This window comes from Felis catus, chromosome E1 (assembly GCF_018350175.1).
Source record: "Felis catus isolate Fca126 chromosome E1, F.catus_Fca126_mat1.0, whole genome shotgun sequence".
Taxonomy (NCBI): domain Eukaryota; kingdom Metazoa; phylum Chordata; class Mammalia; order Carnivora; family Felidae; genus Felis; species Felis catus.
In genome coordinates, this window is record NC_058381.1 from 24,015,692 (window position 1) to 24,030,633 (window position 14,942).

The 14,942-nt window shown below is 38.1% G+C and overlaps 1 protein-coding gene across 21 annotated transcripts in view; it reads left to right on the forward strand.

Annotated features, from left to right (window-relative positions):
* Positions 1-14,942, forward strand: part of ACACA (acetyl-CoA carboxylase alpha) — a 280,099-nt gene that overhangs the window by 159,373 nt on the left and 105,784 nt on the right. For 16 of the 21 annotated variants that reach the window (XM_006940119.5, XM_019817560.2, XM_006940115.5 and 13 more), the window contains 6 exons: positions 71-214; positions 1,000-1,096; positions 2,240-2,353; positions 6,497-6,553; positions 6,786-6,830; positions 14,185-14,226. In XM_006940119.5, the coding sequence (XP_006940181.2) occupies positions 71-214; positions 1,000-1,096; positions 2,240-2,353; positions 6,497-6,553; positions 6,786-6,830; positions 14,185-14,226 (499 nt within the window). The remainder of the gene's footprint in view (positions 1-70; positions 215-999; positions 1,097-2,239; positions 2,354-6,496; positions 6,554-6,785; positions 6,831-14,184; positions 14,227-14,942) is intronic. The other 5 variants (XM_011288954.2, XM_019817557.3, XM_045044080.1 and 2 more) reach the window with 3 other exon arrangements.

Sequence of the window (14,942 nt, forward strand, 5' to 3'; positions counted from 1 at the left end):
CTCTATTGTTACTCTCCCAATCCTGCTCCTAACTTCCTTGTCTAATGCACTTGATTGAATTACTGTTTAGAATGTCCTTCTCCTCCAACCTCAACCACTATGGCATGACTCACGTAGCTAGTGTCAGCGATGTGCTGTTGGACAACTCATTCACTCCACCGTGTCAGCGGATGGGCGGAATGGTCTCTTTTCGGACTTTCGAAGATTTTGTCAGGTAAGACACTGTGGAACTGTGTCTGTTCAAGGGGAGCTATAGCCATCTCTGTTTTGGGGTCTCTGATTTCTGCCAAGTGAATAAAGGCCCCCAGAATAGCCATGAGCCAGCTAAAGAGATATAGCCCTTGCTGTATATGTCCTTGGAGAGGTATATGTTCTTCCATTTCTACCTCTTATTCAGACTCCACAAGCCTCTACTTGTTATATGAGCCTGGTCAGAAAAAAAGAAACAAACAAAAACCATATTTTCCTTAGGAGCTAACAGAAGAAGCTGTCTGCTCTGTGATGAGTGAAATGTCAGGAGAAATTAAACACAACACCAGAGTGAGCCCCACCAGAGACGATACATCTTTTGATTAAATGCATTCAGCATCTATCTCTTGATGTATACTGATGCATTACCCTAGGGGGAGGGGTAATTACATTGGTCTGTCACTGCTCCAGTCCCAGGCTCTTTCTGTTACTTTAAGACCGATGATGACAGCAGTGCTCATAGCTTACATATGAAAAAAACAAAAAAGCTGTAGATCATTCTTTTTTTTTAAAGAAAAAATATATATGGTTTATTAAAGGTTGAACAATCCATCCTCCTAATTTCTGCCACTTGGTGAAATTTTGCATGTCACCTCTAGCCACTGGTGATTCTATTCAGTTGACTATTGAGCACAGAGCAGAATAGATTCTTCTTGTGGACTGGGCTGGCAATGGCAGCGTTAGTTTCCTGCCACTTAGGTTTTCTGCCACTTGGGTTTTCATGGTGGGTATTTCTCTGGTATTTTTCAGGATCTTTGATGAAGTGATGGGCTGCTTCTGTGACTCCCCACCCCAAAGCCCCACGTTCCCTGAGGCAGGTCACACATCTCTGTATGATGAAGACAAGGTATAGTGTTCCCTTTGAGAGACTGCTTTGTTACTTCAGACACAGGACTTGTAGTATATGCTATCTTTCTGGCTTTGGAAGAATCCATCTTTTTACCCTACTTTATATTATTTAATTTTATATGCCTCATCAAAGTATTTTTGGGAACAAATGGAATATAAATTCTAATCTAAAAAAAACCAAACTGTATTTATCTTGGAATCCATACTGTGAATAGCAAATGGACTCAGCCATATCCATTGCAGCTGCCTCTGAGTCTCTGAATGTTGTTTTCAAGACTCGAGCTATGGTTGCTTTAATTCTTAGTGGTGGCTTATATATTTGTAGAATGGTGCTATCATAGTATTCAGGGAATGGCAGACTAGATAGCAGGGGAAAAAAATAGGCATTTTGTTTAGAACTTTGTCCTTTTATTAAATCCCTTCTTTTCATTTCACAGTAAACAGATAATTCTGCTTTTTCCCGATGAGGTGATTTTCCCATGGTTTGATACTTCCACTGTTTGATAAATTGTTAGGAAATATGTGAGAATATGTTCAGATGGCTTCTTCTACTCGTTTTTCTTCACATTCTGTGAAGAAATGTGACAAATGGTTTCATTCCCATTTTATTCATGAAAAAGTTGACACAGTGGTCTTCAAGTTCATGTCAAGTCAGGATTTGAGTCCCCCTCTGGGTAATGCCTTTGCTGCCTTATCTTTGAAAAGTTAGGTGTTTTACTTTATTTGATCTCTGTTGTGGATGCTGATCAATGGTTTCTTTTCCTTTTTTTTTTTTTTTTTTTAATTTTAATGTTTATTTTTATTTTTGAGACAGAGAAAGAATATGAATGGGGGAGGGTCAGAGAGAGGGAGACACAGAATCTGAAGCAGGCTCCAGGCTGTGAGCTGTCAGCACAGAGCCTGACGCGGGGCTCGAACTCACAGACTGTGAGATCATGACCTGAGCCGAAGTCGGATGCCCAACCGACTGAGCCACTCAGGCGCCCCTGATCAATGGTTTCAATTTGCTTATTCATACTAGTGGGGAAACCAGAATGTCCTGTGAGGCGTATCTCTTTTTCAGGTATTCTACCAAGTACTGTAACTTCTCTCTGCCTCTATATTAACCAGCCTGCTAATTTCTTTGTGTTGTGTTCTTGAGTTACAGGTCCCCAGGGATGAACCAATTCACATTCTGAATGTGGCTATCAAGACTGACTGTGATATTGAGGATGACAGACTGGCAGCTATGTTCAGAGAGTTTACCCAACAAAATGTAAGTCCTAGGTTGGGTGGAAATTGATGGTGGCCGCTTTCCTGCTGATGTATCCTATCCACCCTTTTATCTTACCACTGATAATGGCTATGTCTTTTACATGGTTCTGCCTGTAGGGGTGAAATTCCAAAGTGACTTAAGTATGTAATGAATATCTTATGTCAAGAAATATAGACCTCAAATATTCAAAATGTTTTTAAGGAAAGTAAGTTGTGTTCTTAAATCTTTCCCAGAGCTCTGTCTTGAACTTCCATTCACCTGCTGAATATTTTCCTTTGGTGACTTAACTCCATAAATCTAGGCCTAGATTCCCCTGAGTTTCCTTCTATATCCTTCCCTTCTGTCCCTTGAAAGTATCAGTTATACTTCCATTCTCCTTTCAATTCTGTGTCTCTTGGATATATTGTGCTGACATCAAACTTCATAGTTTAAACCTAAATTTCCATCATTTTCCTTCACCTCTTATGACCCCCTGCCAACCACCCCCAAGAAACAAAACAAACCCAAGTAACCAAACCCTTTACCCCTAGTCATTTGGAAATCATTGACTTCTTCCTTTCCTTGCCATTCCATTAATCTACTCCTCTACCCACAATCCTTACTTGTTTATTTCCATCGGGTCTGACATCAGGATCTCTGAGGTTTTTCTTTATAGTGTCTCTTACCCTTTCTTTCTTCTTAGTTTTAAAATTCTCAATGCCACCATTCTAGTGTAAACTCTTACCTCATATCTGAGGCATGGCAACAGGTTTACTTGTGATCATTTGTGTTCCCCTTGTTCTCCCCCCAGCTTCGGTTCTGCTCACTTCCACAAAGTTAAATGTCCAAAATGCCCCCTTACCAAGGTATTCTCCCACTTAGCGTTGGTTCTCTTACCCTCAAGATACATCTGTAGCTTGATATTTAACATCATCCTATTAACGAAGGCTCACAGTCTAGCCTTTGCTGCTCCTAAGTCTTTGTCTCATTTACCTTTGTTTACTTCATCTCTTCTGTGGTCCTCATCTGAAAGGTTTTCTACTCACACTAACTTCCTTCCAGTCTTTCTCTCTCCCCTTCCTTCCTTCCTTCTTCCCTCCCTCCCTTCTTCTGCTTGTTTTAAGAGCTGTCTCAAATTTCACTGCTTTCATGAGGCCTTCTCTGAGTAGCCCTCACTAAAATGTATTTTTCTTCCTTGCATTTCTAATTGGTCATCATATATTTATTAGCAGTAATGATACTTTTTTTTTATAAAGAGCTTCTATGTAAACTTTTTTATTTGCACCTTATCACAGTCTCATGGGGCTGGATTAGTCAGGAATTATTCTGTTATACACGTGGGGAAAAGTTCAGAGTAGATTAAGGTCCCTTGATCACCCACTGGTAGATGATATAGCAAAAACCTGAATTTAAGGCTTGTGATGCCAGCTCTAAGGGTCACAGATGTAGGTGCTTTAGTAAATAATACATTCTTAGCCCTGAAGATGCTTATAGTCTTATTGGAGGGAATGGTTAGACATGCTCAAATAATAATCTGCAGTTACATTTCATTGTGACATGTGATAGATGCCAAAGCACCTCTCTTCAGCTGCCCTTAATGACAACTACTCATGTGTTTTCTTTGAATGGAAAGCACCTAACTTATACTGCTTGTTATAATGAGCTCAGTAGATGTTTTTTAAAATTTAATTTAGCAATATAAGCAATTAGTGCCATAGGCATTCACATCATGTAATGCTGATGGTAGATACTCAGGAAAAGATGGTAACTTTGTGTTTCAGATGAGTCTTTAATCCATTATACTCTCAAAGCACGCAAATTGACTGTAAGATTATAGTGGCCAAGATGAGGAAAAGGTACTTTCAGAGAAGTGAAGGTATGGGACATGCCTGGGAGTTTTTCTTTAGAAGAGAAATTTACCTTTCTTCTTGACCTGGACTAGTGACCTCATAAAATTAACCTGAGACCAGTGACCAAGGTAACCTTAGCTGTAAGAGACCTACTGTTATGTGTGGCTGCTGACTCTGCTGCTTGATGAAATAACATATGACCGTTTCTTCCCAGGTGTTGAGGCACTAATTGCCGATATTTGATTGTTTTGACCTCAACTTTTTCCTTTACTGAACTTGTAAACTGAGGCACAGAGAAATCCAACATCTTTGTCTAATGCTTTTCGAAAGGCTAAGGGTACACTGTGCTGACATTCTAAGCCTAGAGAAGGTATTAACTGCATTAGGTACTGTGCTTATCCAGGAATACTTGACATTTTCACTTCCTTGTTTTGGGGGGAAAAAAAAACATAAAAAGAAAGGGAAGGAGAAGCAATTAAAAAACCTGAAATGATAACTAGTTTTGTTTTTCACTTCATGATCATGCTCCTAGCAGTTTAGAAAAAGTTTTTTTTTTTTTTAAGCACACATTAAACTATCAAATAGGTTGATCCAAATTGTCCAAATAATCTTCTAGTCCCAGCATGTCTTTTTTTCTCTCATAGAAATTAGGATCATATATTTGTAAATGACTTGTGGAGGAGATTGAAGCAGTCAGTGTAAATGGAGTTTCTCCAGGTGCTGACGCCTAATCGCTGGGTAATAGCTGTGGACTTGCTGTGAGACCGGCATTATTACAATGTAATCAGAATCCTGTTGCTCTGCTGTTATTGTCAGCCACTTGTGGAATTTTAAAAGCAATAACAATTTTGATTTTAAATCATGGCATTATTAAAGTTATTTTCTTCCCTTGCCAGAACATAGCTATTGATGCTTGTCTTTGAAGGACTTGGCTGTAGTGGAATTCTTTGTTGGTGCTGGAAAAAAAACGTTTCTGTTCCTAAGCATGTTTAAAGACTGATAACCATGGCAGCCCCCACTACACTGTGTTCTTCTAAAACAGTTTTTTCTTACTGTAGTATCAATACTTGGTTATTTACATTAATGGGTATGATGCCAGTACAGATCCTTTTTAAATGTTAGTAAGCCAAAATTTATTCATGTTTGGTCTGGGGATTTATTATTAGAAAATTAATTTTTCCAGTTATCTTTTGTTTATGCTGTTAGTTAATTTTATTACTAAGCAGTGCCATAGTAGAAATGGAGAAGTAGGAGGAAAATGGCTCAGGAATGTGCCTATTCATAAGGGGAAGCTAATTTGGACCTAAAAAATACATAGTATCATGAAAGTTAAGAATTGGCTTATGAACATAGCTCTTGGTTCGAGTTACAGCAAGGAATGTGATCAAACTAAAGTCTGACTGTAGTTTGTGAAAATCTACATTTTTTTTTTCTATTTGTATTATTCACATATCCTCTCAGGGCATTCAACTAGTGGCATTGCTTTTCTCTTTGTTGCGATGTAGCTCCTTTTTGTTAGGGACCTTTAAAAGTATGTCCCTTACTTAATTCATTAACCTGTTTCTTTGTTTCTACTTTTGAGATAAATGAGCAGTACGCCATAGAGAAAGGCTTAGATCCAGAGGTCCAAGACTCCTATGAGAGTCTGTCTTGAAGCTGCTGGTGTCTGTTGCCTTCTAATATGCTGCTCGCCTATGCCAGGTGGAGATGTCAGTAGCCAGTAAATTTAAAAGCCTGTGAAACATTGCTTTTGCCAATTTTTAAAGAGAATTGAAAAAAAATACCTTCATGTAAAATAGGGGGGAAATATTTTAGAAGAACTAGAAAGGTCAGGACTTGTTCTGCTGAATTCTAGGAATGCAGTGTCTGATGATAGGTAGTATCTGTAAGTAACAGTGTAGGACCTGAATTTTCTGTGGTATGGAAATTTCTTCTTTTCCCTCTGATTACATTTAGTTTCTGTATCAGAATGAATCTTCACGTTTGAATATAGGCCCACTAACGTGATTTTTGATAAGCAGAAATTATATTGAGGTCCACCTTGAGGTAAAATAGTCCTTAGAGAATTTAGGTGACTTCATGTGATCTTTTTCCACAGAGTTCTACTTCAGTTTTGTCCAGATCAATATATGAAACCTATTCCATCAGAGCCAGGTTGAGATATGTTTATTTGCAAATTTGAAGGTATTGAGGCAAGATGTAGATACACAAAAAAGGGTGCTTGCCCAGTCAGAGCTTTCTGAGGATTAAATGGGGTAAAACTTAGGATGAATGGAGATCTCATCTATCTTCTGTTTACATGTTTTGTTTGTAGAAAGCTACCCTGGTTGAGCATGGGATACGGCGCCTTACTTTCCTGGTCGCACAAAAGGTACTGGCACGTGACCGATACTCCCCCAATATGTCTTAACGCTGCTTCTAGAATTTTAAAAAATAAAATATGGAATTATAATCATTTATTTCTTGTAGAATCTAATAAATTTTTTCCTATAAATTTAATCAAGAAAAAACATTAACTCATCACCTTTTACTTAATTCGTTTTTAATTTTATTATTAATTGCCAGCTTCTGTTTTTTCTTCTTTTCTGTCTTTCATTTGAAAGGATTTCAGAAAACAGGTCAACTATGAGGTGGATCAGAGATTTCATGTAAGTAAAAGGAACCACAATGAAAGATTACTTACTGTTTTATCTATCTGCCACCAATTATTTAAATACAGAGTATGTGTGAGTTCTTTAGAAGAGCTGGACTAATGTTTGGTTCTTCTTTTAGAAAGTGTTAAAATGAATCTTCCAGTTCTTCTTTAGTGTTCCAGCTAAAGTTTGTTTTTTGTTTTTTTTTTTTAACCCTGTAATGAACTCTCAGTGTAACTCTGAGAAATAGTTAAGAATGAACATAAGCATTTATCCAGATGACTAACGAAGAAGTGGGAACTAACTACTAATCTCTTCTGTGCAGAGTGAACATAGGGACTTCAGTAATGAAGAACTGTTGATTGTACTTTGGGGTTTTGGCTTCTACCAAAGTTGGATTCAGGTTCTATTATTGAGAATTCTCAATTCTGAAAAACAATCATTTATTATTTAAAATGTCTTAACAGAACCTAAGTTGGTGTTTTTGTCTTATGTTAATTCTAGGAGCAGGAAATAAATAAAATTAAGCATTAAATTGCTTGTTCTTCCATTTAACTGAATTAACTGTTAGTATTTATGAGATTAAAAATTTTGTTGAAAAGAGAACTAAGTTAATAGCCTGGCATCCAAACAGTGGTATATCCACAATCATACCCATTGTGGTAGTAAGGTCAAAAATCCAGTTTGCAATCAAGATGTTATTTTCTAAAATGACTGATTATTGTTAACATATTTCTTTAAAAATTGATCTTATTGTAGCTAAGTAAGATTCCAGAAGATATTAGGAAGTCTTAATTTTCCTGATAAGAACTTTATTTGGGGGGCACCTGGGTGGCCCAGTCAGTTAAGTGATCCACTCTTGGTTTTGGCTCAGTTTACGATCTCATGGTTTGTGGATTCAGGCTCCACACCTGGCAGCTTGGAGCCTGCTTGGCATTCTCTTTCTCTCCCTCTCTCTCTCTCTGCCCCTACCCCACTTGTGCTGTCTCTGTCTCTCTCAAATAAATAAACTTAAAAAAAAAAAAAAAAAAAAAGAGTTTCAGGGCACCTGGGTGGCTCAGTCGGGTAAGTGTCCAGCCTCGGCTCAGGTGATGATCTCATGGTTTGTAGGTTCGAGTCCCATGTCAGCTCAGAGCCTGGAGCCTGCTTTGGATTCTGTGTCTACCTCTCTCTCTTCCCCTCCCCCACCCACACTCTGTCTCTCTCTCTCTCTCAAAAATAAATAAAACATTAAAAAAATTAAAAAAAGAATTTTGTTTTAACAATTAAGATAAGTTAGTTTTCAAGCACTGTTCATTTGTAATGAAGATAGCATTTGGGATTCTGGAAAGGACTTTCTAAATTCAAGGACCTATGTGTGACTGCTTTTATTGCCCTTTGTCTATTAGGTCTGTAGCACTTGACATTTTGTTTTCCTTCTCAGAGTTCACCTTGTTGGTCTAGTCTACAGAGAAACAAGACAGACTACCCTCAAGCTAAAGAGCTAAGATTTTCTGAAATGCTTTAGGAAATGTTGTAGACTGTATAACTCCCCTGTGTTATTGATGTCAGGAAATCAAGCAGAGTGCAGATATGTATCAATCAATAACTTTAGATAGGAAACTAGAGGCAGTGGAGAAGTATGAGGAGCTTAAAGAGAACCCTGGGGCTTTAGAGAGAAAAATCAAGAGCTTAGAGAATAAAATTGATACTTGGGATAGAATATGGAAGCCCATGAATGAATAGTATGGCTGTTAAATGCTGATCTGAACTAAAGTAGACATGCCAGAGCCAAGACCTGGATTTGGGAAGAAAGAATACTGGACTAGATTCTTAAGTTTTAATGTGATCTTTCATTTCTCACTGACTTTGGAATAATATAATATTCTGGGGAATAATAGTAAACTTGTAAAATTATTTTCCTTTTCCCTAATAATTCAGATGGAGACTTGATGTTTATAGCACAGTAACCGGTTTCCTATAGTAAGCATTGCACAATGGATTAAAACTCTCCATTAAAATTTTTAAAAAGCCAAAGTGATTCATTTCCATGGGCATTCTTTTTCTTTTCCTTTTTTTTTTTTTGTAACGTTTTTATTTTTATTTATTTTGAGAGAGAACGTGAGCAGGGGAGGAATAGAGGGAGAGAGAATCTGAAGCAAGCTGCATACTGTCAGTGCAGAGCCTGACACAGGTCTTGAACTCACGAACCACGAGACCATGACCTGAGCTGAAGTCAGATGTTTAACCGACTAAGCCACTCAGGTGCCCCAATAGGCATTATTTCTTTTGTACTTTCTTACCTCTGAATCTTTGTCATGTCCGAGAGTGTATCTACAGCTTTAAAACATTTTTTTTTGTTGTTCTCCCTGCTATCCAGTAGGTTGAATAGGGACGCGTATAGGCAAAATCTGCCAGGAAATGAGCCCAGTAGCTGGTCTTCCCCAGGAATCGTTGTCCAGTTCCTATTTATAGTGGCATCAAGTGAGTAATCAGTTAAATTATCAAGTGATTTGTGATGAGTATAGGAAAGGTTGCTTTAGGACGTAGAGAACATTAAGGTTTGGTGTGGACTGGATTTTCTCTGAAGAATTGAATGACAGAGGAATTGGGGTGTTTTTATGTGAGACTCCTTAGAAGTGATTAGTGGTTATGCAGGGGGCAAGGGCAACTATTACTGAGCTCCATCCAGGATCTACAATAGCCAGGAAGCCTTGGCAGGAGTTGACAAATCCAGGGCTCATTGTCATGGTGCTGCTCTTAGTTCCTCTGCTGGTGGTAGCTTGCCATTCGTGGAGGACGCTTAGCCTCTGTCATGTCATCTGATGTGTGCTTGCCCCATAGTTAGTGTAGTGTGAAAAAGAGGAAGCTTTCTGGGAGTGTTAGAGATGAATCCCTTGATCTCTCTGGCTTTTTGGTAATCCACTGTGATGTATGCAGCCTCCCCTGTTCTACACTGTGAAATCCCTATATTATTGAAGAGAAAATGTGCACATGAGGGGGCAAGGAGAGGAGGAAGGTTACCAAGGCTGTTCAAGAACAGCATTGGCTAGTGTGGAATGAAGCAGCTGTGCCATTGTCACATGGTCCTCGTCTCTCATGCTGCTTCAGAACCAGAACAAGGCAAATGAGGGCCAGAGTAATGATTCCTAGAGAGTGTATATCTTGTTAGGTGCTTATTCAGATGCCAATGAAGACTGTAAGCATTTCCAAAACTTTGTTGTCTATCACCACAGTCTCCACAGAGCTGAGCACTGGAATGTCTGCTACTGCCTTAGTCTCTTAGAGAATCCCTTAGAGTATGGAGCCTGTTCCTCCCAGCAGGCAGTATCCACCAGCACTAAGGAGTCTTGATATTGAGGTTCTTTCCATGGCCATCTAATTAAATCAAGTGCCCATAACAGGGCTTGCATAACTGCTTAACATTGATATTTAAACCAATTTTGAGAACAAACAAACCCATCCTTGTAAATACCTCCTTCCTATTTTAAAAAAATTAAGCTTTAAAAGCGAAAGAACAGGGTCTTTGAATTTCTGCAGCTGTATCAGCTGCAGTTCTCCAGCTTTATGTAGTATTTAAGTCTCTTAGTTTTACTCACATTTCAGATCTAGAATTCCAGAAAGTGTAGCAGAAGGTGCTGTCTGATTGGAGTGTAAGTATTAAGCTTTTTGAAGCTTTCCGTATTTTTTTTCAGCAAAGTTTTGTTAGGGATATGGAAGTGCGAATTTTTAGGATTTCTTCTGATACTTTGCAACCCAAACAAAAGCATTAGGTCCAAACACTGTGATAAATCAGTTTTATCTAGGTTTCCTTTTGCATCTTGCTTGCACAATTTTAGGCAATTAAACAAATTCTCCTATAAATCACCTAGGAGATAGTTGTAGTTTTACCAGTTTTATGAGTGATTCCCACTTATTTGGGTCTGAAGGAAGAACCAACTATCAAAAATAGTTATCATGGTGGGGTGCCTGGGTGTCTTAGTCGGTTAAGCATCCGACTCCTGTATTTGAGTCAGGTCATGATCTCACGGTTTTGTGAACTCGAGCCCTGCATCGGGCTCTGCACCGACAGTACTGCGGAGCCTGCTTGGGATTCTCTCTCTCTCCCTGTGTCTCTGCCCTTCCCTGACTCATGCTGTCTCTGTCTCTCTCAAAATAAATAAATAAACTTTAAAAAAAATGTTTAAAAATAGTTATCATGGTTAGTAGTTCATTTCTTTAAAAAAATTGATATGCCAATTATATCTCAATAAAGTTGGAAAAAATTGGTAGTTTTGTTTGCTAGTGGATCAACTATTAGTTTTTCAGAAGGTTTGGTTTGGGTTTTTGTTTTAATTACAGTCTATATAATTAGTTCTCAGCATGTTGAGGTAAAAGAGAATTGCACCAGCAAGTTTCCAATTTCTTCATCTCATTAGGTTTTTAACACGATTATTAGTATCATAATCATCTATGATGTTTTCTGTTGCAGGTTTTCACATTCTCTGATTTGCAGGGTGTCTTGATTGGCTAATTTAGGCAAATTATTTTGATTGTCTTGATGATGGTTGGCTGATTAGAACACAGCAGGGGTATAATTTCTTCCTGAGAAATGTTGCATTCTTTTGGTTTTTGGTACCAGAACACTAAGAGGGTTTTTCTTTGTGTACATTCAATTATTATATTTGCCCATAACACTAGTAGAATGCCTGGAAAGCAATTACATTAGTGATGGAATAAGCGTGAATGCTGTTAGTAGAAAAATTGGAAGTCTCAGGATGAGGTGGGGTGAAGGAATTGACTACAACTGTAGGACCAGACTTCTGCTTTTCTTCTCTGTGTTTTTTGTTTCTGCGATTTTTTTGAGCACTGAAGGAAGTGACGGCTTGCTATAAAAGTCTTCAGAACTTGTCTGTCTTTTTAAGAATCACTCAATAATCCTGGTTTCTCATTGCACAGAACTTCTGGCCATTTCCTGACCTGAATGCTTCACACTTAAATTGAGGACCCCACTGTGGAGCTAAAAATTTGCTCAAAAGTTATTTAAAAAAAAGTTTATATTACCTCATAACACTGTTTCTTAGCTAAACTTAATGAAAGTGGTTTTTTCGATTTTGGTGAGTCTTTGCCCACCCGTGCCAAGAATTAGTTCTCTTTTGTTATTGGTTGTAAAGGTATTTCCATTCAAGATTGTTTGCTTTCCATGTCTTTTGGTTACCACAAATTTTCATAATGGACTGAATGGTAAGGACAGCTTATTTGTTACTATCGTGATGTTTTGGAAGGAATAATGATTTTGATTCTGCATATATACACACTTAAATAAGTGGTATACTAGGGGCGCCTGGGTAGCCCAGTCGGTTGAGCATCCAACTTCGGCTCAAGTCATGATCTCACGGTCTGTGAGTTCGAGCCCCACGTTGGGCTCTGTGCTGACAGCTCAGAGCCTGGAACCTACGTCAGGTTCTGTGTCTCCCTGTTTCTCTGCCCCTCCTTTGCTCATGCTCTATCTCTCTCTGTCTCTCAAAAATAAATTAACAAAAAAATAAAACTAAAAATAAATAAACAAATGTGCTTTTAAGTGGTATACTAAATAAATATATTTTAATTCATAGTTCTGGCAGAATAGAAAGGTATATGCTTAAAAGATCTTATTATCACTTACCTTGACTCTTTCAGAAAATTCCATGAAAGGACTTATTACCTTGCCTTTTGTGACCTGTGTTGCTTTTTTAGCTAATGCTCTGAAAGCCATACCTCTCAAGAATAAAATCAAAACTAGGCTATATAAAGCCATGAGCATGAAATCTACTGAAAACTCAGCTGAACATCTTCCTGCTTAATCTTGAAGTCATCCCCATGTTCTTTACTATCATTCGGGGGAATTATTTAGAACAAAACATCATCAGTAAAAGATCAGTGCTGTGTAAAACCCACTTTCAAAGGGCTTTTAAAGACCCAAGCCTGAACAAGGGATTTCCTGGGCTTGCTAAACAAGCTCCTAGAAACCTGTTAAATTCAGTTTTACAGTTAAAATGCCAAGGAAATGTAAAAAGATTTATTAACTGTGTAAGCTTAAGGTAAGAGTGAGGTATAATACCTGTGGAAAGTATTCAAGAAGTTCTCAGTAAATTCAAGAACCACAAGTTTTCAGCATGAGTTCTGCTTTGTTTTTTTTCCCTTAAGTCTTAATTTCTGTTTTTTATCTCAACAAAGAGAAGTCGAATAAATAGGGAACTTGGATTATAACAAGAATAGAAAGGTAGTACCCTATACTTGAGAGAGAGTGGTAGAAATGGAAGGGTGTGGGCTCTGGCATTAGACTCAAATTCACATTCTTGTTTTGTGATCCTGGGCATGTCACTTGGCCCCAGCTTCCTCAGCTGTAAAACAGCGTCATCATAGATACCTGAGAGGTTGTGGAGAGCTCTCGATGGGACAGCATGTGAGAGTACCTGCCACCTAGAAGGCTTTCCGTTCATGTTTCCTTCATGGTTCCTAAAGCTCACTGAGGAATATTTAGGCAGCTAGTCCTGGTCTCTCTGCTTGTACCAATAAGTGTTTGATTATATTGCGCTCATAATGAAGGAGATACCTAATGAAACCTCCTATAGAGGCAAATAGTAATGACTTGATTCCAACACTGCCAGTAGAGCCTCCCATCCGAGAAACGGGTATTTGGTGTTAATAAGTTAAATTTCAGAAACTAATGGACTCTGCTAATTGAATTCATCTTTGTTAATTAATAAGGTTCTAGGAAATTGGCTGCTTTGTTGTGTAATGTCCTGCAAAAGAGCAGTAAGACCTAATGACTACAAGTTCACTAGTTCCGTCCCTCTCTTTCCTATACATGGGGTGGTAGTGACCAAAGTATCATCTTACACTTTTCTTTGTCTTGAAATGTTATTGTTTAAACACTTGGAATGATTGACTTAAGAGTGAATGTGGAAAAAACATGGATTGGGGAATACTGTGCTATCTGGCTAGTTTACATTTGAAGAGTTTCTTAAGGGGAAACTTGGGAAATCAGTCCAGTAACTACTATTGCAGTGCTGCAGCATAAGGGTATATTGGTTTTATTTGCCTGGTTGTGCCAAAAGCAACACCGGGGAAGACTTTTTTTTCCCACTTGGGAGATTAAAAAAAAAAAAAAAAACTAATTTTTTTTTTCCCTAGGAGAGGCTAGCTATTGAAGTTAGGATAATTGTGTGGTGATATCAGACTTGGAAGTGGGGTCACAGTGGTGGTTACCCAAAGGATTGTTCCTATTCCCTGGCCTAAGCTTAGATAAGGAGCATGTATTCTAGGAGCTGCCTTCTAGATGCTTGACTGCTTCTGTACTTACTACGTGTTTATCCCCAAAGAGCCATATCTATGAAAGACTGACATATTTTCCCCTTCTTTACCACAGAGAGAATTTCCTAAATTTTTCACGTTTCGAGCAAGGGATAAGGTAAGGACTGATTCCCTCCCACCCTTTTTTTTTTTTTTTAAACCCAAGAGTGGCTTATCTTTGCCATGTGCTCTTCTTGCCATTCTCCTTTCTCTAACTGAATTTGCGCTTCCCTTTGCCTTGCATGTGTCTTAGAACCAAGGAAGGCTCCCTTTGGAAAGAGTTTGGTGTAGGAAATAGTCCAGTGTATTGAGCTACCCAAGGAAAGCGATAACTTTCACAATCATCACTATGCTTTAGGCCGGTCCTAATGATATATTAGAGGACTACTGCCCTTAGTAGTATTATATCTTTTTTAATCTATGGATATTAAATATTCCAAAGCCAAATATCTTTATTTTTAAAAATTACATGATGTTTATTTCTTGAGTATTTACTGTGTCCTTTGTACTGTGCCAGAAATAATAAGAGTATAAAACTGGGCCCTGCCTGTAAGCATTTTAGTTGGGTAAACCCAAAACATCAGTATGTGAAGTAGATATTAATGTGAAGCAGTCTGTGGTTAATTGTCAGAAATGAACTGTATAGACCGTAATGCAGTAGGAGTTCTGAGGGAATTGGTATTTTTTGTTTGCTTGTTTTTAATGGAAATCATCACCATTTGTAAAAGCATAAATGATGAAAGCTTGGAAAGTAAATAGGTATTTTAGTCCCTAATCTTACGTAAGCTATAGCATTATTCTTGTATGTAGCTCATTTTTGTTGCTTATTAGTGC